Source organism: Aptenodytes patagonicus, chromosome 13 (genome assembly GCF_965638725.1).
Source record: "Aptenodytes patagonicus chromosome 13, bAptPat1.pri.cur, whole genome shotgun sequence".
Lineage (NCBI taxonomy): Eukaryota > Metazoa > Chordata > Aves > Sphenisciformes > Spheniscidae > Aptenodytes > Aptenodytes patagonicus.
Genome location: NC_134961.1, coordinates 17810804 through 17835486, shown reverse-complemented (window position 1 = coordinate 17835486; position 24683 = coordinate 17810804). Strand labels below are relative to the sequence as shown.

At 46.5% G+C, this 24683-nt stretch overlaps 1 protein-coding gene across 8 annotated transcripts in view; it reads right to left on the bottom strand.

The window, feature by feature from the left end:
* Positions 1 to 24554, bottom strand: part of CARHSP1 (calcium regulated heat stable protein 1) — a 39879-nt gene extending 15325 nt beyond the window's left edge. Inside the window, exons 1-3 of one of the 8 annotated variants that reach the window (XM_076350811.1) lie at positions 24410 to 24554; positions 5162 to 5254; positions 2341 to 2533 (exon numbers count right to left, since the gene is read on the bottom strand). In XM_076350811.1, coding sequence (XP_076206926.1) covers positions 2341 to 2513 — 173 coding nt within the window. In that variant the 5' untranslated portion in view covers positions 2514 to 2533; positions 5162 to 5254; positions 24410 to 24554. Of the gene's footprint in view, positions 1 to 2340; positions 2534 to 5151; positions 5255 to 13460; positions 13524 to 22327; positions 22350 to 22604; positions 22644 to 24409 lie in introns of those variants that run through there. The other 7 variants (XM_076350814.1, XM_076350813.1, XM_076350806.1 and 4 more) reach the window with 7 other exon arrangements.
* Between the last annotated feature and the right edge of the window lie 129 nt (positions 24555 to 24683).

Here is a 24683-nt window from a genome sequence, read left to right as displayed (position 1 = left end):
TCCTCCACTGTCATGGGACCTGTATTTTAAAACGAGACAGATTTGAAGACAAACCTTTAGGATGACTTACTGCCATCAAGAAAAACGACTTGCATGATCTATGACCCATCCTGAAAACTGCATGATTAAATCCTTTTCCCTGTCAAACATGCCGAGTTGAATCTCCAGGGATCCAAACTCACTCAAATACTTTCATTAATGAAGCCAGCTGTTTTAGACATCTTAACAGGGTTTACACAGAGGCATTACTAGATCAGGACCTTCTCATGCCATGAGGATTTTGGTGCGATTCTTCAAACTCAGCAAGTGATCGTGTTGCCATTTGGTTACATACATCATGGCAATTTTGACATCACTTTCCCAAATGTTTAAAGTTTACTGAAGTCTAAATAAAAATAACTAAAAAACGTGGTAACAGCTCTGCTCCTTAAGTCAAACTAACACTAAAGAAATACAGTTGAAAGTGTTAAAGAAAGAAGAAATTTTCATTAAATCACTTCATTTCCAGCTCTATAAAGCTGTTGACGCACCTGACCCCACAAGTGCTTGTTACACAGAAAAGCACTCGCTGCCCTAAATAAGCCATTAAAGTTCAACTGCATCATTCAAGGAGATAAAGCACTGTGGGGGATAAGGCCCCACACTTGCAATGAACGAAAATTAAATAATCCCACTGAATAATAAGCCTGTCACATTCATCTTTTCCATACAACTGTGGGGCCAGAGCTCACCTAGAGCTCTTCTTGCTTAAAGAGGACACTAAAAAATAATGATAAAAATTTGGAGCTATTTTGATTTTCGGGGCAAACAAATACAGCAAGATTCCTACACTAATCAATGATTTAAGATCTGTGGAAGCCAAATAACAAATTCTTTAGTTTTGTAAGAACCAGACTAGGATTAACAGCTGAGAAGAATTACAAAGAGCTCATTATTAACACAGTACTGAGGCAAGCTAGCTTGGAATTGCTTTTCAAGGGCAATCCCAATTATCAAGTCAATTATGTTCCTTTTAGCAATCTACTTCCATTACAAAGTTTAGGGCATTTGAAGGCTTTTGGAACTGACAACATATATATTTTTCTTCTGCTGCTTCTGTTCTTTTTCGCCTCATTTTGAATACAGAAGTAATAATACGAAGCATCATTGAGATTGATGCTATTTAAATCCGCATGGATAATTCTTAAAGAAGAGAGCTGGGTAACACTGCAAAAAGCAAAAAGGAAAAAGCATGCCAACTAGATTAAGCAGCACAAAATAGGCTAGCTGTGGGTTTGAGATCTTACTTCAACAGTGTTTCACTTGGCGTTGCCAGACCTCCCTTACACAGAAGTAATTCCAAGACTGTGGCAGAAGTGCAATGGATTGACCACAGCTTCATGTTATACCCTCAGACCCTGATTCAAAGGCCACTGAGATTAACAAAGAAGCCCACATTGCCTTCTGCAGGTCAGCACCTCACTGGGAGACCCATCACAGGCACTGGGAATTTTTTTGCAATGGCCAAACCTTGCAATGCCACCCTCTGCTGCTGCACTGTGGAGGAGTCCCCTTCGGGCAGGGGGCTACCAGGAGCCTGCATGGCACCACAGGAAAGCTCAGGGAAAGCCAGCTCTGCTGTGGGATCACTACCTTAAATAACTATCAATAGCAACACACCTCATCTCATTTTATGGAAAACCTCATATAATCTTAGAGAATCAAAGAGATCAGGGTTCATACCTTGAAAAATAACATTCTTTTACAGGTCTATTTGAACAATCTTAAGATGGAGATATGAAAGCTGAACAGAAAAAGGAGACAAGCCCACTGAAAAGTGACAGGGTCATGGACCATCCCTAAAATGTAACCTGGCTGATGGTTGCACAGGTGTCAGGAGTGAAAGAACTAAGACCTCCAGTGAGGTCCGGTCCAGTGCTTCAGGGGTGGTGAGAAGAGAGGTCATGCCAAAGGAGGAGGTGGAGCTGACAAAGAAACACCAACAGGAACTGGTCCCGAGAGCCACAACCCGGTGTCTGAAGTGAAGCAAAGCTTCAGACAAGAGACTGTTTTGAAAAATCTCAGTGCATTTTCCCCTCCCTGTAAAACTCTGGTCTTAGAGTGCAAAAGACTTTGAACATCCTTTACGCAAAGAGAGCACTGAAAAGCTACAGGCAATTTGGACTAAAAGTCTAGTGGCATCAGAATTTATTGGAGAAGAGATAACAGTAAAATACCAAAGTATCTTCCAGATACAACCGTCCCCCCCCCGACTCCCTTCACCTTGGCAGGGGGTTGATCATCCTGCCCAAAGGCAATCGTTTTGTTGTGTCTATGAAATGCAGGTTTCCCAGTACTTACGCTGAAAATGTTCTGGTCCGTCGGGTGGGCAGCGGACTGGGGATGAGGTACCCTCTCAAGGGCGACGGGGAGCGATCCCTCACCCTGCGGTTTTCAGGCAGATGGAGAGAACTGGGTGAGGGTGGAGAGGTGGGGGACTGCTGCGAAGCAGATGAAGTGGGCTCAGAAGACATTCCTGATGCCTGAGAAAAACCTAGAGAGGAAGAGATCTGATTTAGCCCAAAATGGGAATTGTCATAAAAGTCACAAATTCTTCAGCTGACAATTTTGTAAGAACATGACTCACTTCCTGCAGACGTACACACGGACACAATTGCACCAAAAGCTCCTGCTCTGTGTCAGTGAGTTCTTAAGTTTATTTATTTTTAAATCTCACAGCTTTTGTACGCTGTACTAGGAAGCTCCACTGAAAATAGATTACTCCACAACTAATATGTATTTGCTTACTCCCACCTCACTCACAGGCAATGGCTCTTGAAGCAGAGCTCAGCCCCAACACTAGGTATTGGTGTGCTCCACACGGCTCCCATACAGACGGGGTCTGAGCACTGACAGCACAGAGGAGCCTCCTGCATCTGCACACAAACACACGTTACAAGAAAGAAACACTAGAAGAAGAAATGCTGAAATAAAGGCTGCACCTCCACTGCTGGAGGTTAGTTTCAATGTGCAGTCACCGATGCTAAATTCATTGCTGCTGCTCAGCTATTAGCACAGCTCTGTCAGAGCTCGTAACACCTTCAGCTTGACTGCAAGAAGAAAACGATACGAGTGCTCCTTAATTCACTTCAGACAAAGCAAGACAGTTAATTTTCTCTGCTAAGGACAGGAACACAGACAAAGCCAGGAGGCAGTGGCTGACTGCAAGGAGATGACCCCTCCAGCCTGCAGAGATCTGGCAGACCCAGCAGTCCCCTTTGGCAGGTCTGAGTCTGCCACAATCTTCCAGCAACTAGGAAGCCAGTAGTCCACATTTGCATTCAGACCCCCAGCAGCCCACATCAGATTTGCTCTTATTCATGTCCTACAGCAGAGGAGGGAGAAGGTCCCTTTCTCATCACACCAACAGCAATACATGTCTCATCACACAACAAGCAAAACTCACAGAATCCATGGAAAGAGAAGGACTGATAAGAAAGCATTCTACGTACACGAATGCATGGCTTACAGGTGCAGCAGAGACAGAAAGAAGAGAAATCAAGCAGCACTGCTCTGGTATTACTGTGCAAGTCCCCGTCCGCACTGGAAGGGGAATAAGCTGAACGAAAATAACCAATAACCTACCACACTCTTACTTAAGAAAATCTAAAAACGTCTGGGTATCTGGATGAGTTAGCAAAAAATGTGGCGATCTGGGTCAAGAAAATATCATGAACCCAAGAAAAGCTGCCTTTAAGACCAATAGTTTCATTGAACTGAAATCTATCATAACCATTATGCACCCTCCTTTTGACACCCACACTCCCTAGCCCATAAGTTATGGAGTGGATCCTTCACATGACATTTGAGAGATGCAGCCTTCTTGTCAATGACAAATTCCCATTATTTCTTCCCGAAACTAAGGACTAAAATTAAAAAGGCCTCTTAAGAATGAAGTCACCAGGGAACAAAGGCTTTTGTGTTTAATTACTCAGGGTGCTGAGAAGGTAGAAGTGAATAGTCATGTTCCCTCGTGTACCAGCTTGAGCTTTCCACACTGTTCTCAAGAGCAACAACTCAGCTGAAAACAAAACCACAGCTTTACGAATGGCGTTTCAAATACAGATGGCGTTTGCCACCCATGAGCTAATGCCCCGCCCAGCATCATGGCACAGCGTTCAGCTGAGACCGAGATGATAACACCAAAGGGATGGGATTTTCCAAACTTCCTCTTCCTCCAAAGAGACCTGCTGTGCTGGCTGGTACTGAGGAAGCCTCCTCAGATTTCAAGAGACCTCTCCTTTGGGTGCCTTGCTTTCAAGGAATGCGTGTTTGACATAGCAGGACTATAACTCTAATAAAGTCACAGGAAAAATAAGAGCAAACAATTAAAACCTCATTCTGATAACTCAGCACACATGGTCTGGCCTTTCCACAAGTGAAAATGCAGCTTTCGGAATCGCACGCTTTCTCTCCTAATCTAAATATAAACCAGCTTGTCAGGTGACAAGCAAAATGCAGAGCTATTTATCCATCCACAGCAATACAGTAGAGCCAACCACAAAGTACTGCCCGTCCCCTTCCTCAAACAAGGGTAGAGAGACAGGAGAATTTTCCCTCCTTTCTTTAAAACACAGATGAACCACAAAAATATTTGCAAACAAAGATGGCTAAATGGAGTTAGAAGTGTGCTAACGTACGTTATTGTTCCCATTTATGTTATTTTTGTGCCCTCTGCTCTGTAAACATAAAATAAAACAGTGATGTAGAACATTCAGTGCCATTTCACTGTACAAATACCCTTTTTGTTCTCTGCCCACGGCCAAAGTAGATGAATGGCCTCAACTCTCATAATTTCTATTACACAAGTCCTAAATCGTGGTCAGAGCTCAGTGAGAGCTGATACACAAATGCACGCAGCCGGAGGCAGCCAGGGGCAGCTACGCTCGACTTCACACCCACTGCAGCAACTGAGTACAGCTCAGAAGAGGAAGGGATGCAAACAAGCAGCAATAGGAAGCCTGTGCTACGCTACAGCTCAGCAACATTCTGTATTGGCATGCATGCTGTATCACTGCATGTGCAAGTGCACCAGCACATCCGTTTGCCTCTTGGGCTTCTCTGACAATTGTAAAAATCAGACACAATGAAAAGGATTGGACACTGAATTACCAAGTTTTACCGTGTGCACTGCATACAGCGGGATGACAGCAGCTCGTGCCTCCTGCGAACCTCCGCTCAGCTTGCTCAGTGCAGAAGATCACTTCATCTGAACCTTTTCAAAGACAAAAGTGGAGGTTAGCTATTTCAGTTTGTTCTGGTGTGGCCACTGTCTTGATGTTGTTCATACAGGGATTAACTCCTTTCCATTGGCAGCACTCCTGAAGGAGCAGAACCGCTATCCCCACTCGAAGGCGCAGCTGGAGGCACTCCGAGACTGGGCAGTGTTTACGCAGGAAGCCTACAGCAAACACTCAAACCGAAACCCCACGCCCCCAGCACTCCCAGCCTTCCTCTTCACACAAGTTTTGCCTTCCAAATGCAGTTACCGGTAGTCTTCAAAGATGCTTTTCAGATGTTATCCTGGATTCTGAACTGACCCTCTGCAAATCAGGAATCACCCTTGGGACTCAGACAGCTGCCTACCAGCCCTTCCTCAGCAGCCACAAATACCTTCCCCTCTTTGTGACTAGCTGAACAAACCTACTTCTTACATCTCCCACCCACCTCCCACGCTGTTTCCATTAGTTTTCCTCTGTCCCTCCAGTCCAGCCACCACTCTCCACGTGCCCATGGCAAGGAGGACATCACACAAACCCCAGACAGCGCTAACGGAGCACCCTGCCCCAGCTCCCCACCAGCATCCCGCTTGCTGTGCCTTGTGAAGGCAGCCAGTACTTCATAAGCAGCAAATCATAGCTACAAGAAGCCCTGCAGCGTGAGATTCCGGCTACGACAGAGAGGAAGGACAATACATACAGCATCTCTCTTCTGCTTGAGCCAGCAAAATATTTGCCTTCGGGTATTTACAAAATGAATGTAACATGTAACATGACGCAAGGTGGTGATATTTTCAGACTCTTTAGGAAACTCCAGCCACGTGCCACCTTACCCTTAAACCTGCCCATATTTCAACATGCATCATTTCTCTTTCACCAACATGATTTTTTACTATTTTTTTTTAGACTGTAGGTATGCACCAAACTAAAATATAAATAAAATAAATCACAGACGCATTATGGAAACAATAGACAAATTTAACATTCCAAAGCAAAAGTGTATTTCTTTACCATACTTTTTTCAGAACAATTGGCCAATGGGTGTACACAAAGAGACCCCAAAATGTCATCTCTAATAGGTGACCTACAAAGCACAGAGCGCAATACATGCTGGAGAAATTTCTGAAATTCTCCATAAAATACTAGCAAAAAAATCTATTGAAGTAATTAAGGTTGGGGGCATGTAAGTGCCACCATCATTTCTCTATATATCTATACATTTTTTTTCTATTCTTCTTTAAGTCTACCCCATACCTCTAAAAAATACCCTAAAAATAGCAGTTTTGGGGAAGTTATCCATTCTGACCAGCACAACACTACCATGGAAAACTAGTCTCACTTTTAATTAAAAGGAAATGCCTAGAAAAAAGTCAAAACGGATAGGGCAGGGTGACAGACTCAAGGAAATCTCTCCGTCTATGAATGGTTTCTTTCTTACACAACAGACATTGCAACACCTCCCGCAGGCACAGAGCTCATCCCCAGGAAGCACTGCTCTGCGTGCTTCAGTGCTCCAGCACAGAGAAAAAGCTCTTTCTAGCCTCCTTAGCCTGGAACTGACACTGTCTGGGGGAGCTGCTTTCAGAAGGTACCACAACGGTCTATGAACAGGACAGCACTGGCCACACACGCCTGGAAAACCGGGCCTTTCCTCAAAGAGAGAGAGAGAGGTTTCTATACCCCAAGAGCAGCTGCTTTCAGCTGGGTTTTGCTGGAAGTTAGCTCTTTCATTTCAACCTCTAAGAGGAATGTGGACATCTGAAAATTTGTTTGTTTTCTGGGCTTTCCTTGGATTTAGAAACAACGTCAAGAACTCTTTTTAAAGTGACTCACTTTTAAACGCCCTGGTTTCCACATTTTTTCTACACAGCTGCATTTCTTTCCTTCTCTAAGGAAGCCATGCAGGTAAACACATGAGCTTTGCCTGCTCTTCTGCTGACAGCTACAAGCTCTTCTCAGCACGAGAAAAAAGCACGGCTCGATGACACATGGTGAGCACTACAGAGACTGATTCTGCTCCAAAGTGCCCATTCCCAACAGTACGTCCCTTGCTCTCATTTACTGAGTGAAGGCACCGGGACCCTTTGCTCCCCACATTACCTTGCCCTGATGAAGGAGAGGAACTGGGGGTGCTTGGCTCCCAAGGGTGCCCCCGGTTCTCCTAAAGCATCTCCCAGCTCCCTGGCACCTCTCTGAGGCACCCGAGCACCCACTCACCCTGAGCACCAGGCCACAGTACTGCTCCCACCTGCAGCTTCTTTCCAAAGCACTTTCTGGCACTCGGACCCCAGCGCACACAAGGATCCCAGCGCCACAGAGCATCACAGCACTCCTGCATCACAGAGTTAAGCACTTACGAAACACACATAATTACGGAACAGCTGGTTCAAAAAGCTTCCCCTTCCAGCTTAGTTTGCATGACTAACTTTCTGCAATTAATACTGGTGTTTCAGTTAACACTGAAACTCAGAGGAGTTGCAACATGCATATGACGTGTCAACACAAAGGATTACAGTATAAACATCACGCTCTTAGAGGCTGCAGAGGAGTGCCCACAGACTATAGCGATTTGGCAGTTAATGGACACCAGGACATTGCCCAACTGTCCCCATGTCCAGGAAAAGCCTAATTATAAGGTAAGCAAAATACAACACAGAAAATTCCTATTGCTTGTTTGTGCATACAAATTAATTTGGATTAAAACAGGGTTGAGTTTAAGCAGCAACAGCTATTTCCAAGCAGTCTCAGCAGTGAACACCTTTTCCCCAAACACTGTGGCTGCCCTTCTGCTCCTTTAGCGAGCAGTTTGCTGCGTCTGAAAGCAATGCTGCCCAAGCAGCACAAACCAGCCCTGCACAGCAGAGACCACAGAAAGGGGTGGGAGAGGAACTAAGTCATCAGCAGCCTATAAAGTATATTGATAAAGATGAGGACTTCTTACAGTCCAGTATTTTCCACTGTTCATGTAAGCTGCCAGATGCACTTAAAAAAAAATGCATTTAGGTTAAGGAATAGAGTGGATAGTTAGATTAGGTACATGTTTCAACTGGTTTATGGTTATACTGAAGGATATATGGTGAGACCCTGTGGCTCATTCTATCAAAAATACAGAGGAATCAAAATCCTCTTTCGCTAGAAATCCAGTATTGCCGTGATTGATGCTGCATAAACTTCTTGCTCCCAATTGCCCAGAACAGTTAGCCAGGGTCCTTCGCTTGTAAGCGAACACAGGAAGCCGTAACCAGCTGTAGTGTGTCGGCTGCCACAAGTGATAGCACTCACTAGGATTTGCCTAAAGGGAGAGCGTGCACAATAATATGAGAAGGACCATATTTCATTCCACATCTTGTCAAAAAGTATTTCAGTGTGAGCAGAACACAACAGCACCCGGCAGTAAGGTAACTTCCTCAGGACAATGCTGGGCAGCAGTCGCCGAGCTGGCAACGGCACAGAGCTGTCCTGAGACCAGCACACCTCCCCTCACACTCTTACAGCACAAGTCCAAGACTTCAGCCTGCTAACAAAATCTCACTTATTAACTCTTTTTGTTTAAAGAACAGACTAAAAGACATGGAAAACTCTCCCCAGCTCATGGCAAGCCTGGACAAGCAATGACAGGTCCCAGGCAAGCATCCTCCTCTGGGAGCTCTTCCCAAGCAAGGATGAAGATGATGGTTGAAGATGATGGTGATAATTAGTGCATGCTAATCAGGTGCAAGTGTTGCCCAGTGACTTAAGTTCCTGTGCACATATATTACTGGCTAATGTCATCAAGTATTTAAATGACCATCACCTGCGGTGCTGTTCACTTTGCTTTGGTTATCTCCAGTACAAACCAAAAAGTCCACAACAAGGCAGGGACAGCAGGAAGAGGGGGGATTCTCATGAGCACCCACCATGCCCTATCATGGCTGCAGGCACAAGGCCATGAGAAAACAGTATGAGAAGGGCATGGAAACAGCAAGGGAAAAGTGCTGTTGCAGCGGCTCTGGGAAACCCTGCCTTATCAGCGGGGGGAAAAGGCTGCGGTGCTGCAAAGAGTGGGCACAAAGCATTGCCAAGGCTAAGGCTGGAACAGACTGAGCTGTGCTCTGCTCCGGAGCTGCTGTTTGCATGGCGTTAGCCTGTGCTGTGCACTGAAACCCACTCCCACGTGGTGAGCACGGCCATCTCCAGCACCAAGCCGCATTGTACAGTGGAGATGTTACCTTACCTGAAATGTAAGCCCATGGTAAGTCTAAAGATTGTGTGTACAGCTTCATTTCCTTGCTCATGCAAACCTGCAGGTTACAGAACACCACACTTGAAGCAAGTCTGGGAGACAGACCTGCGCATCAGCCCTTGCATTGCCTGCACCTGAGCAGGACACAGCAGCCTCTCACCAACCAAATATGGTGGGACCAGGTGGGAACCACCATGATGGCGATGAGGTCTTACACCCATCCACGTGCTGCTGGGGCAGCTAACGGCCCAGACCTGAGCCAGTCCAAGGCACGGCTGCAGGCAGATCGTGAATCATCACTCCTGGACTAGCAAGAACACAATGCTGAGCCAGCACAAGCCTGGGGTGTGACACCCGGCATCTTGCCTTGCTTTCAGTCTGCCAACTGCTTTCTGCATGAACTGCCAGTCTACAAACATGGTTGTTTCTGTAGCAGCACAGTGACACTGTGTCACAGCACTGCCCAGCTGCTTGCAAAATCACTGCCAGCAACACCCACACTACCAGAAGCACATACGCCAACTCCCAAAGCCCTGCTCCAAGCGCTCTTTCCCTGGAGCCAAGTACACAACACGTCACCTCCAGTAGCAGGTGTTGGTTTCTCCAGATATAAGTTAGTCTTCCCATGTCCCATACAGGCTGTAATAAAGGGACAGGGAAGCGTGAAGGGAGACCACAAAGGACTTCTGCAGTGAAATGGGGGAAGGTCAGGATGACTTTACTCAGTCTGACGCTGGTAGCCAGGTGTGGCTGCCTAGGTCAGAGTTAAGTATAAGGTGAGTACACACTGGTGCTTACCCTCAACATCTTCCCAGCATCCTGGATGTACGGTTAAAATGCCGAACTAAAGGTTGCATAGTAGTGTTCAATAACCTCCTATGAGTTTTTTCAGTCCCTTCCTGAGCTCATATGATCTTTTAGCACCCACAGTATCCTGTGGCAAAGAGTCCCACAGCTTAACTGTCATGTGAAAAAAAACCAAACATCTCCTTTTAGTGGTCAGTGAGGAGTAGCCCTTTTTACAGAGAAATTAGGAAAGGGCAGTGAGATCAAAAGACAGAGCATAGCAAATAAGGTAAGAAAAGGGAAGGACATAATATGCAAGGGACCAAACGGGAAAGAAGCATTAGCTCAGAGGAGTGCAGGCTTATTCGTAAATCAAACCTTAAATTTTCCACCAGAAGTGACTTAAGTGTGATAAATAGCAAGAGGAGCCACAAGCTTCTTTCTGGTGTTTGCCCACCCACCCGCTTTTAAATTCCTAAGTACAAAAGAAAAACCTTATGCTTTTTTAAAATGTATCTCAGTACTTCTAAATCACTCCCCTGATTTGTCACTTGAATGGCTGCTATTACTCTTTCTTAGACAATAAACCCTACTAGTATCAAATATTTCTAAAGATTTAGCCTGTCAGCAAGTTAGCTGGTTTTGGCCAGAAACCAGATATTATCTGTTCAAAGTTTTATGGTCTCCAGCACAGAACCATTGTACTGATCACTCCAGACTCCTGCTCCCTTCATCATGCCTCCATTAGTCAAGGCTGGGAACTCTGTTCTTGGATAGCAAAGGCTATACATCTCATCCTATTCTTGCTGAACAGACTCAAACACAATAAGCTTACATATTTCCCAGATGAAGTACAATATATGGCTGAACAGGGAACAAGCTGTCCCTTCCAGCGCTTGCTCTCGAGCTCCGCCACTCAGCTCTTCCTTCAGTGCTTTTGCAAGTCTGAAGCTCTCCCTCTGCCATTACTTCCATGCTGGCACATCCCACGTGAATTTATTCCAGGATTTATTTCATTTTGGCAGAAAATATTTACACCAAAACATGAGAAATATCTCATGTATCTTGTGTCTAAGCATCTTAGGGCTCATCTACAAGGTAAATGGGCTTATACAGTGTCATACTATTATAAAGAATAGTTATACATATGTAAATCCCTAGGCACTTTTGAAAAGTTCACCCTTTTTCAGCCTCCTCTCATATGACAAAACTTCAGCCACAATTATGGGTGAGTTTGTTCATGTGCAACTTCGAGCCTTTTAGGGCTACTGAAATCCCCTGAAATGTTTATGTGGCTCAAGTGTTACTCAGAACAACTAGCTCACTGTGTTTCCTCCCCAATCAACATTTTCAACAGGGGAAAACAGTTCACATTGCAAAGATCTATAACCGTGGAAATTTATGAGGCATACAAGTACTGGCAAAGGAAAAAATCCTCTGAGGATATTTCATCTGCCAGCATTACAGCAAGAGGCAGATGGCAGGGTGCAGAGTCAGAAACCACCCACAAATAACTTGATCCTCACACCAGTACTGAGGCACCCACAGACCCCAGACTCCTTTTTGCCAGGCCTGGCTCTATTTTCTGGCTGGCCATCTCCCAGTCTCACTGCCTGGCACCTCCTATACATATTTTAAAGCATCCTAGTCTAATAACCTAAGTATATTTCAATTAGATCTCTCAGAAATCAATTAGACAAAAAGTTTGTGATTGAGATGTCATTAGGAACCTGCATCAACATCAATTAATGACCAACAGATATACAATTTACTGAAATACTTTAGGAAACAGGAAATCCTCTGTATCTGACACCAGAGTGATTTTTGCTGAGCAACAAAGAAATGCTCTGGATTTCCATTAAAGCTACCTCCTGTCCTATCCTGTCCCCCAGTTTCCTACCTGCATCCTACTTCCCAGGCTCCAGCGGCACAACCGCTCCCTACACAAGTGGCTGCACCCACAATAGGTTTTTCTACCACAGCAAAGTTTTAAAACTACGTTCCACCTGCATGAAAGGTTAGCGACTGGCTTCATCACTCCAGCAAAGACAGTTTGATGAAATGCATAGTCAGCCTATGCTAATTGACAGAGCACTCAGAGGTGTAGAAATGCACATTCTATTAAAATCAAACAAAAGGGAACATTTTTACACACACACTTAAGACAGGAGATGGGATGACAGACCTAAATTTTAATGGAGAAAGTTCATATATATGCACTTATAGATCACTGCCCATTTAACAATTGCATTTCTGTTTTTCTTCTTCTCTCCACCATATTTCTCAACCCAATTACAGTATATCTCACCATGCTGTACTCAAGCTTGTGCTTGTGACCCTGAGACCTTCCTCAGTGTCCTCATCTCCTCAGCTCTAAAGCGGAGATAACGACCTCCTTCGCAGCAGCATGGTGAGGACTAGCCAGCCGTGTCCGTACCTTTGGACACAAAACCCTGACAGAGCCGCACAGGTTCACCAGGCTGACAATAGCCAGCCTTGGTTCCCTGCTCAAATCCAGAGTCAGCCTCACTCCAGTCTGGATCATACCACTGGAGAGGAATGAGACCTGAAAACAGACTTCTTGCAAACCAGCTTAACAGAAGGAGGTAATGCTCCCTCGCTTTCCTCTGCCAGCGGGCAACTGTGCTGTGCCTCCTCAGCCTGCGTCTTCGTTGTGGCCAGGCTTCGTTACTGCTGAGCCCTTCCCAGCACCTGCCCCTCCTGCGACAGACGTCTCTGCCCCACAGCAGCAAGTGGAACACAGCACACCCACTGCCCAGCTGCCTGTCCCAAGACCAAAAAACCTCCCTACAAGAAGTTCCATTCTGTTTTTGGTGAAAAGAAGACTGAGGCAGTGGATCTTCATGCTCTGCACTCCTGAATGCCGCTCACAAGCAAGAGACATACTCATGCTCCACCGGGAGGCAAGTGCTTCATCAACACTATAAAATGAATGCTTAGTTCTTGACTCTCAAGCTGAAATGGTCTTAATTTGTTTAACTAAAGTCTATAGGACAAGCACTATGTACATATACACATTGCACAAATCTGGTTTTTCTTACACCACCAAACTACTTGCAAAACAGAGACTACATAAGCAAACATACACAACCAAACTACTTGCAAAACAGAGACTGCATAAGCAAACATACACAACCAAACTACTTGCAAAACAGAAAATGTTGCTGTTTTACCTTACGTCTTGTTAGACCTCTCTTCAGCTCAGCTTTCGCAGCACAACTATTCCCACTGTGAGCTGCTGCTTTAGATAGATCTGTGTGGTCTACTGCACTGAAAAACAGGTAGTCCCTATATGGTGTAATCAAATCTGTGATTGCATGAATAGTAATCCAGCCAAAGCACACACCCACAGCTCACAGCCTCCAGAACTGCTTCAGAGACAGCAGCCACTTCAATAAACACCCTGAACCCTTTGGAAACTACACGTTATACAAATCCTCCATCACATCCCCTTAGCCTGTTTTCCACTTTGGAAAACAGCACTAATAATACACTTTAGACTTCTAGGCAAAAAATTCTTTTTAGTCTCAAAAATGTCTTACAATACCAATAGTCCAGCAAGTCTACTGTAGGCAATGCATCATTCTTAGCCAGCTAATGAGAAAATGGACCTACAGGAGTGTGATTGCTTTCCCCGATTACCATGTGTGCACAAACTTGTCTTTCTTGCTCAGCACATCCACTCTCTGCGTTCAGAGCCAGTTAAATGGCAAAAGGAGTCGTATTGTGTTTTACTGCCTGCAAAACGGCAGCGCCAGCACAAGCACGTGTGTGAGGCTGGATTTCGTGCCTACTTACACATCAACAAAACTATTTACCACGCTGTGATTTTTGAGAGCCATGGCTCCAGTGATGTGCTGGAAGTGTATGGAACAGGACAGAGCTGTCCAGAATCACAGATGCTGTCGCTATTATTTATGTCTACTGTGTTAATGCTCAAAAGCCAACACAGACCAAAGCAAGGGAACAGGCAACATAAGCTTTTCAGGGAAGGTAAAAATCAACTGTTATAGCTGAAAAAAAACCAGTTGAATCTTGAGGCATGTATGTTCTTCAGGTATAAAACTAAAAATCAATATAGAAGCACATGTTTAATAGAAAATTGTACTAAACATTGTATTACAGCAGTCACTACCCCAAAGAGCTGTATCTACTTCAATTGCAAACACAGAGGGAATGGGACACAAGCAGAGCAAACACCGCACGCAGCAATGGCGGTGAGTGCCTTTATGAAAGATTATTTTGATTCAGTTTACCTGTTTGGCCATGTGCTAATAGTTACATGACCTTAAGAAGTTAACATTTTCCAGATTTACTCACTGGGAGCTGACAGCAGCCTCCCACGTGCACGTAGCCACACACCAGCAGCACAATGGGGTAACCAGACCTACTAGCTAGCGCCAGGGCTCCTGCACCAAGCCTTGTGGAAGGAGCCAAGAAAATGGCCAAACCTAGAAAACCATATGTACTGAGGGCAGAGTGCAGGCAAGCAGCGGGGGCACTGGCAGCCAGCTGGCAGTCTTGCCAGGGACGGAAGAAACCCAAAAGCGAGCTGGGCTTCTGCCTGCCACACACACCCAGAGCACAGGGCGAGCAGCCCAGCTGGGAACAAGTGCCACGCACACACCACGGGACACACCAAGGATGGAGATGCACCTTCAAAGCACCCTCTCACACAGGGCTCTCTGGGAAGTGTTTTCACATATCCAAGATTCCAAGCCCAACACCCTACCCTGTGAGCTGGGACCCACAGCCTCTCCTGCCAAAAGCAGGCAGGAGTCACACTTGCAGCCAGGAGGAAAGGGTGCTGGGATGCTCTTTCCTACAGCAGCCCCATGCACACAGCACTGGGGTGCAGTCCTTCCCCCGAGGGTTTAACACAATGCACAAAGGGCCTGTACAGGAGCGACATGAAGCTGAAGCAGACCCACAATCAAGAGAAACTCAAGATCAGTGAGAAAACGAAGGCAGGGAAATGTGTAACAGTGCCTCTGTTATTTTTATCTAGACCAATGTTTTGCATGAAACCTGGTGTCACACACGTAAGAAACCTCAGGTAAGCTTGCACGTCCGCCTGCCTCAGGAGCAAGCCATAAGTCCAGAACAAGTTGTGTCATGGCACTGGGAAACCAGGTGCATGCACGTCTTGTGGGTTCACTCTGGTCTTGCTGGCCAAGAGATCCCAGGCTGCACAACTCCACATTGGTGGGGTACCAGAGAGAGAGAGAGTTCATCCTCAGGATCTGTGCCAGGGAAGACGCAGGACTGCAGCCCAGCCACACTAAATTCGATTAGGATACCAGACCTCAATTGTATCAGTCTAGCAAGTGTCCAGCAAAAACACTTTTCTCCCCACAGGGCTGTGATAAATGCCAACACACAGAATCATTAAGGTTGGAAAAGACCTCTAAGATTGTCGAGTCCAACTGTCAACCCAACACCACCACGCCCACTAAACCATGTCCCCAAGCACCTCATCTACACATCTTTTAAATACTTCCAGGGATGGGGACTCAACCACTTCCCTGGGCAGCCTGTTCCAATGTTTCACCACTCTTTCAGTAAAGAAATTTTTCCTCATGTCCGATCTAAACCTCCCCTGGCACAACTGGAGGCCGTTTCCTCTCGTCCTATCGCTTGTTACTTGGGAGAAGAGACCGACCCCCCCTCGCTACAACCTCCTTCCAGGTAGTTGTAGAGAGCGATGAGGTCTCCCCTCAGCCTCCTTTTCTCCAGGCTAAACCACCCCAGTTCCCTCAGCCGCTCCTCATAAGACTTGTTCTCCAGACCCTTCACCAGCTTCGCTGCCCTTCTCTGGACACGCTCCAGCACCTAAGACAGCTCTGTGCTACCTTTGTTTCTTATTTTATTCCTCTGGGAGGATTTTCAGGAGAGGTTTGTCTACATGAAAAGCCCGAGGGATGGAAGGGTGGGAAAGGTCAGCATGTGAAAAACTGACAGTGCAGGCAGCAGTATGATGACACTGTGGCCCTGGGATGCTGCCGGCAGTGCCTGTGCAGCAGCTCTGCCAGATTCAGCCTGGCCTGGCTCCAGCAGTGAGTTTCTTTCCTGAAGTCCCTGCTACTGTGGGTAGAAGAAACTGCAGTGCATCTCATGTCCCCAGGGAGAGAGACCTTTCTTGCCTAAACCCGTTACTGGGGAAAAGTAAAAATAAAATTTTAAAAAAGAATATATCAGAAGACAGTAGAGCTGCACGTGTATATATAAAGATACATCTTCTCCTCTAGAACCTGTGTTCTAAACATCAGTGAGGATAATTTTACGACTCTGCCAGAGTTCCTGGGATAGGGAAAAGCAGCCTTTCTGCATGGAAACAAAGTGCATGTTTATTCAGAAACTGAAACTTGTGTAAGATCACTTTTCAGACACACTTTCCGTAACACCATAAAGCAGACAGTGAATACAAATATTCACTCTATTTACCCTCTCCCCTACCAGTAAAATGAAAAACCCACCATGTGAAATACTTTGAAATACTTTAAGAACTCCTCCTACCAGTCTCCATCATAAAGAGGCTCTATGAAAAGGCTATCACCACGTTTCATAATCCCCATTGCTAGATTTTCTCCAAATACTGGAGGAAATAGAGTCACAATCTACACAGCCAAGTAAATTCTGCCTTTCCTGGCTGCTGTCAGCAGAGCTCCTGGTCTGGACATGCCACTGCACAGACAGGCACCGCCTTGCTGAGTTGGGTGAAAAAAAATCCTAATCATTTATTTACACCTCAAGTAACAGGTGTAAATTTTGTAAACAGGAAATTCTTTTACATTGCTTTTTGGCAGTTTCATTTACCCTTTTAAGTAATTGTCAAGAAGTTGCAGTCATGACCTTGGTTTACTTTAATCAAGTAACTGATGTAACTGAAAACAAGCAAATGCTTTTGACCAGCCTTCTGAAGTCATATCACGAAGAGAAAGTCACCAAACAATAATCACTGAGAAGGCAGGAGCTCATAAAACAATATAGTCCATATCGCTAGAGTGCCTTGGTCAACCTCACTGGCTGCGCAATGTAAACTAACCAAACATTAAACGAGTACTAACATAAAAAGAAAACTCCTCCCCAACTAGACAGGCAAGATTAAATGTTTATTTCCTAGACACAGACTACTCTTTGTCTGGACAGTCTCTTAAATAGCAAGTGGCAAAGAATTTGAAAGCTTGGGAAAAGCAGTGCTCCTGGAGAAGTTTTAAGATGCAGAGTTATGCCTGAAGTTGTGCCATGGCAGAGCTGTCATGACAGAATACACCATCCCTCCCACCATGCCCAAAACCAGCACTGGGAAGGCAAGGCGAATGTCAGATGCTGGGTTGGCTACAAATCTCCCTACTCCTTAACCCAACAGTCAACTGCATAAACAGCATTTTGGAAGCAGGGGTTCACATTCTGATTCTCAGATTTTTTTTTTTTTTACTATTAGTCATCAAAAAGCTGCAATTGCAGCAGGCAGCTGTGTCTCCACACCAACTGGCAGTCTGTCCTCCACCACGGGACACACACACCACTGCTGATGTGACACACAGCATGCTACACACGGCTGAGCAAGACGGAGACCCACCGCTACAGGGTCCTAGAGCACAGCGTGGGAACACTCATCATGCTGCCCACGCTCCGCTGGTGTTTCATGGCTGCAGCACCATCAATGCTCGATCCAGCCTGGCTTCCCACCCCAGTTTCGCAGCAGTCCCCAGCGCTTTATCTCACAAGCTCCCACTCAAAGTAGCACCAACACGTGCTTTCCTTCTTAGCATCAGCCTTCGCTCTTAATGCTTTGCCACTTCCAAAGTCATATGCTGCTCATGAGGCATGGCAAAGGACCAGCATGGTTTAATATTCCAGAGAAACTATCAGGTCAAGGTTCTCCATTTTCCTTTGTCCTGCACAAAGCGGTCTGTGATCAGATCAGGCACAGAGCCATCACGGTAAGGAACACGGCCGTGCAATGTGGTGCCCACAAGCTTACTTGGTTTTTCCAGAAAACTGTAATAGGTCCCTTCCCTGCAGCGCTGCTCTGGGTGGAAAACCACCCAGGGATTTAACTGCAGGTTAAATTTTGTTTTAATTTAAATTTTGTTTTCTCTGTGCCTTTATCCCTTCAGTATCTGATCACCTTTCAAAGGGAGGCTGCAGCTCAATCCCAAGTTTACCTTCCCAGACCCCATTGCTAGGTGAAATGTGTGGTCACAGGGCACCAAACAGAATTATTACCCAAACAGCTTGGCAAGAACCCAGAGGCCAAATTCACATTTGCTGTCCTTGAAACATCCTAGTATTTAAACATCTGTCAAGACCTTCACCCTATCTCCAGCTCCTCCCTGGAGAAATGCAGAATTCAAGGCAAGCGTTAGATTAGCCTGCGGAGCCTAACACTCACACTGTGGATAATGGGTCAAAAAATTAATGTTAGTTTCCTTTAGGTTACTATTCAGTTTTCAAATTGCATTAATAATGCAGCAACCTCTTAATGCGAGTGTCATTACCCTCAAGATACTCAGCTGTTATTTAGAAAGGATTTCTTCGGTTACTTCATTATTTATCCATATTTTAAATTGACCCAATGCAAAAAGCAAGTGTGCAACAGCCTCAAACCAATGGCAAATAACCAGCAAACCTCTGAAATCAGTCAGGAAGATTGAAGCATCGGAGGAACCACTCAAAGGAAACCTGATTTAACTGAAGCAGGAGAGGATTTTCCAGGCTGTTGAAGCCCTGTCCATTAGTGTGAGGTCAGGCTCTCAGGGCAGAACCCACACCCCATTTACCCGTAAGCCCTACGGCCAAGCCTGAGAAGACGTAACTTGACTTGCATGGTATTTTACAGCTTCCCTGGGGGAGAGCAAACAACAGAAGCACCGCTTTAATGTACTCCACAAACCCCAAAAATGACAGAAACAGAAGCTAAGTAAGTGTCTTTCTGCACCACACAGAGACAAAGAAAGCGTCAGTTCAGTTCATCTCCCAGATGCACCTCACAGCTGCCACCGAGGTGGGGATGGTGCTCTGAGGTGCCACCTCATGACAGAGTGGTTCCCATCTCTGCATCTTCTGTTCCTTAATGTCTTTTTTTCTTAGTAACTAGCTGAGGGGAAAAAAGCGAAGTCTTCCTCCAAAGTGATCTCGCTCATGCCTGTTTACAAAAACCAAGAGGCAGCTGTTTATTCTCAGAAAGGGGAGACACTGCAAGAAGCAATGCTGCAACAGGGAGAGTTCAACACCATGTATGCAGCGCTGTCTTTGTTAGCTGCACAGACACCATTCATTGCCTCGTTCAGTGCTCTTCCTGGTAACATGGGTTGTATCACACAAGCTATATCCACACACGTCATGAAAAAAGAGAACAGGCACAAAGAAAAATCCTGAAACTGCTACCTAGCTAGCAGAGGTCAGCTCAGAGGAACAAAATTACAGAACTGAAAGAGCAGAGAGCAGCGCGAGGCTACGGCTGCTTCACCCGGGCTCTGAGCTACCCCCTGCAGCCCCCAGAGACCATCCGGACAGGCAGCGATGAACGGAAATGAGCGGAGGTCAGTGCAGGAAGCAGAGGAAACAAAGATTACTGATCTGTCCAGGGGGCTGCCTCGGATGTGAGGGAAAGACAATATTGGACTGAGAGAGAAGGAAGCAAAGCAACTGTCTCTGCCCTGCCCTGAGAGAAAAGAGAAAGCAGTTAGTCAGATGAATGCTTTCTATTTTTCATTTTATCTGAACTATGCTGGGGAGTGACAGATCATGCAAACCCAAATCACCACCCTCCGTTGCTCGTTTCTCTACACAGTGTTTCAGCTGTTTCTTTTTGTTTGGTTCTCCACATCAACCTGTTGCAAAAAGCAGGATTTTAGTTTTGTTTTTTTAAAACTGTTGTGCAGAAAAAAACCCAAACATGCCATTTCATTCCTTTTTTCCTCCTCAAGGATTGCCGCCCCTCTGCTGCGCAGAGTGCTGTCCCATCCCCGCTGCCTGCCGGCCCCCAGGAGAAGGCCGCTCCCAGCCCCAGGGAAGGGATGTGATCCCCGCTTGCACCGACTCGCTCCCCTCCCCTGCTCCAAGGCGGAAGTTGATGGGTTTTGCACTTCTCAAACTCAGTTCCTCTCCTTAGTATCTGTCAGAAACCTTCCAGATGAGGGGCAGCTTAACCATCAACTCTCGCCACCAACATCCAGAATATTTATCAACATAGACTTGAACAGTTACAATCTCATTAAATTTTGCTAGTGACGATCCTCAACAGTCTTCCAAGTTTCAAGCATTTACTATCAATCCCTGCTGAGTCTACCCCATGGGCAGTGATCCAAAAATGGTTCCTGATAGAAACTGGAGACAAAAATAGACGAAAAGGTGAAATCAGTAACAGCTTTCACCCTGAAGCCACCCTAGTCACAACCAGCAGGCCCCAACTGCTTCTGCACCCCACAGCCCACTCACGGTGAAATGGAAGCAGGGGAAGGATTTCTTTTCTTCTGCCACTGCCAGGCTTAGCACCAAGAACCGCCTTGGCCATCGCCTGCTGGTCCTATCACCTAGAAATAACCCCCCACACCACATTTCATCCAAAGAACCACATTTTGTGTAGTGTAATACCAACACAGTCTAACAGTTTGCTGTAAGGGAGCTTTACTAGGTAGATACATTCATATTCATGGTGCATTTAATTCTTCAAGTCTACATAAAGACTGGATTCACCAAAAGCACACCACTACCCAAAAAGCAACAGTCGTAAGAGAAGACAGAAGTCAGCATTACCTGGCCTTATCTGGCTACTTTCAAATTACTTGTATGCAAATATTTCTGTGCTTACACGCATGCAAGTAAAGGAGGGGATGATGCTGGTCAGAATATTTACAACCATGGGCAAACCAGTGACAGAAGCTCAGGGCAGCGGAGAGGGCAGTTGTAGCCAGAAGCAGGTACACAGGACACACGGGGACAGACAGGCAGCACAACCACACGGTTGGTCATGTCACACGTGGGTGTCACGATGCACACAGGGCTGTGGGATGAGCTCCAGCCTCAGCTCTGCCCCTGCAAAGGGCCACTCGCAAGAAACATGTTTTCTCTCCTTTTTCACCCCCACGTAGCATGCGAAAATATACCCATTGCCAGAGAACAGTCACATGTTTCCTACCTTTTCTTTGGCACACACAAATATTTTCTGTAAACACACAGTCTTCATATAGGCATACTTTTAAAAAAAAAATTATCCTTACTACATGTTAGTTAAGCCTCTTTAGATTTAACTAGATACTAAGCTGCATTTGTGAAAGTGCAAGCCCTCTGCAGCTACATTCATGGGACTTGTTATCTTCCATTAGTAATAATCAACCAAAGAAAACAAAATACGTTTGCCAAACATAATATAATAATCAGAAGGCGAAGGTTAAGAACAGCAGTCAAAAAAATCCCTCTCGACCTCACAAAAAATGATGAGCAGGAGGGTCACATCAAAGCAGCCTTAAAATTTTCTCAGACTCCCCAAGAAATCAAATCTGGCACCACCGAAGGCTTTGCAAACATTTCTCAGAAGTAGCTCTGCAGTTCCAGCAAAAACAGCGTCGGAAAAGAACTTCAAATCCCCTCCCTAAAAGCCAAATTCAGAGGCACATATCCAAAAATTAAGCTCAGAGGCTTCTCTACAAGGGCAAGAAGTGACACGCATGCACATCCAACATGCAAAGAGAACATGAAATAAGCGTTGTTTTCCCCAGTTTTAATGAATAGAGGTGCTGACTGTAAGAACAAACCGTTCACGCCCCAGCGACAGACTCTCTAGCAAGACTCCGTAGGAAGTTTTGAAGTATCCCTCTAAACAACCAGTGCTGTTAGACCTTTTTCTTCCTAGTGAGACAAAGCTCTTATTTAGCATGCTTTGTCTTTCTCGTGATTAATAAAATACGCAATTCTGAGTGTAACAATGACAAAGCTCCAGTTCCTAAGTGCAAAAAAAAAGCACAAATAAGCGTTTAAAAAAAACCGAACAGAAAGCAAACTAGCCCTAACATCTCAAGTGAAATAAACCCACCGAAACGGAGGAGGCGAGAGCAGAGCACGATGCACCTCCGACCCGGCTTCCCTCCCCCGCGAGGCGTTTCAGCCCCGAGAAGGGCTGCCCGAGCCGGCCACGCCGCCCTCCCGGCGCTGAGCGAAAGGGCCTGCCCCACCTCGCCCCCCGGTCCCGCTCCGCACTCGGGAAAAACCACCAACAGCAACAAGAGCGGCCCCGAGCCCGAGCCCGCCCCCCGGCCCGGCGCCCCCCCGGCGGGAGCCGCCGGCAGCGGCCCCGGCCGAGCCCGGCTCACCTCGGGCGGGAAGGGCGCGGCGGCCGCTGCGGGCCGGGCTGGCGGGCGGGCGGCGCTGGCGCTGCCGCGGCGCGCCCCGCGCTATAAGGCGGGTGGGCCGGGCCGGCGGCCCCGGCCGCCCCGCTCCGCCCCGCCGCGGGCCGGGGAGCGCTCCCCGCGGCCGGGGGAGCGGGGGCTGCGCGGGGCGGCTGGCTGGGGAAACAAAGCCGCAAGTTGGCGTCTTCAGGTGCCCTGTACTAACTTGAGAGCCTTGCTTTTTTGTGTTTAATTTTGTTCCCCCTCCCCCTGCAATTCCCACGGTGGAGGGCGCACGCAGGGTGCACCTCGCCACACAGGCGGGCTTTTCTCCTGCTAACGGCCGCGGAGCCCGCCAGGCTCGGCCCGGAGCCCGTTTGTCCAAAATAGAAATAGAACTACAACAGCGAAATGAAAGCGGTGTTAAAGGAGGGATGATGGGGCCAGAGAGCTCAGTAAAACCAGTGGAAGTTACACAAGAATAATCCCGGTAAATTTTCCCGAATTTTACAATGAGGAAGGACGAGGAACTGAGCTGTGGCGCAAGCTGATGAGAAAGCCCACACGTGTGCTCCGTAGTAGCATCATTTGTGTGTGATGCCTGAAGCAGAGCTGCCACAACAGGGCCTGAAGTGGAAGCTGCAGCAGGACAACTGATGAGACAGTACAGGGCAGTGACGAGGACAACCTCTCAGTTAATCGTCACAGACTTTACCAGGAACACAAGAATCACCGAAAGATGTTAGGGCAGAGAGAGCCGTCTTCATCCAGTATCCACTCACCAGAGTTTTAGCAGTGTTTTCATTTGTGCACAATTTTCCTAGCTGATAATAAACCACGGTATTTTAGAACATGGTTTTAAAAAGATAGCTGAGGCACTGAATTATTTCTGGTTCTTTTCCACTTACAGGTACCAGACAAAGCATGTCCTCATACCATTACAAGATTTATAGGAGATGGATACACACTCTTTTAGCCAACCATAGTCGCATAAGAAACAACAAGGTGCAACTTCTGGTAAAACTGCCACAAACAGACTTTAGCAGGGCTATTTTTTTCACAAGGAAAAATAAACAGAAGTCGTATAGCATACAGTGTTTGATCTGAGACAGGGCATCTAGAAGAGGTCACACAATATGAAGTAACCAGCTTCCTAGGTCAACCACATGGTTGTCTTCCAAAGCATCTTACCTCTCTGTCCACTTCTGTTCCACACAAGATCTTACCCCTTTGTAAGATACATAGTAATAGGACTGATGACTTCTCTTGCTTAAAGCATTAATTTTATTCCTGGAAATCTTTTCCCTTTTGCTTTGTGTGGCAAAACTGACTGATTTTTTCGAGGTGGAGGGGGATGAAGGGAAAGCACTACATAAGTAAGCACTGTTCAGAGCACTCTCCCTAGTCACACAGTCTGGGATTACATCTGTGCTTTCCTCAAAAGTTCAGCACCTGTGAGCCATCCCTTTTTCTTTCCCCTCCCTCTCCCCTCTTCCCAAACAGAAATGCACAGCCTATGGGAGATATGTGACAACCTGTGTCCACAGTCATGAGGTTGGTTTTCAGTACCAGATCATGGGCTTGGGGCACCCTCCACATGAGTGTGCGCGTGTGTGTCCCCAGCTATCACAGTCAGGAAATGTGATTTTGCCTGCTGCTTTTTTCACCAGCTGCTGGAGACAAGAGAGGTTCCAGCTTCCCCCTAAACTCCAAGTTGTCTCCCTCCCCTTCTCCTTTCCCTCAGTACAATCACTAATGACTGGTTAATCATCTTCAGCACATATGCCTACCTTGCTCTCTCTGTCCCTGGCATGGGGTGGCTGGCAGCAGGGCAGCGTTGGCTCCTTCCTGGGATGCAGGCAGGGCTGGGAACCCTCCCCAAGGCCACTGCTGTTGGGTTGGGCCAGCAAGGCGCACCTCACAGTTAGGAGGAGGGCAGGAGGGGGTCCAGAGCTGCGGGGCTCTCTTGCCTCTCTCCTTTCCTGCTGGCTGGTCCCCTGCTTACTCAGACACAGCTCTGGGCTGTTGCGGGGACTGAGCACTCCCCTCAGCAGTCCTGACAGG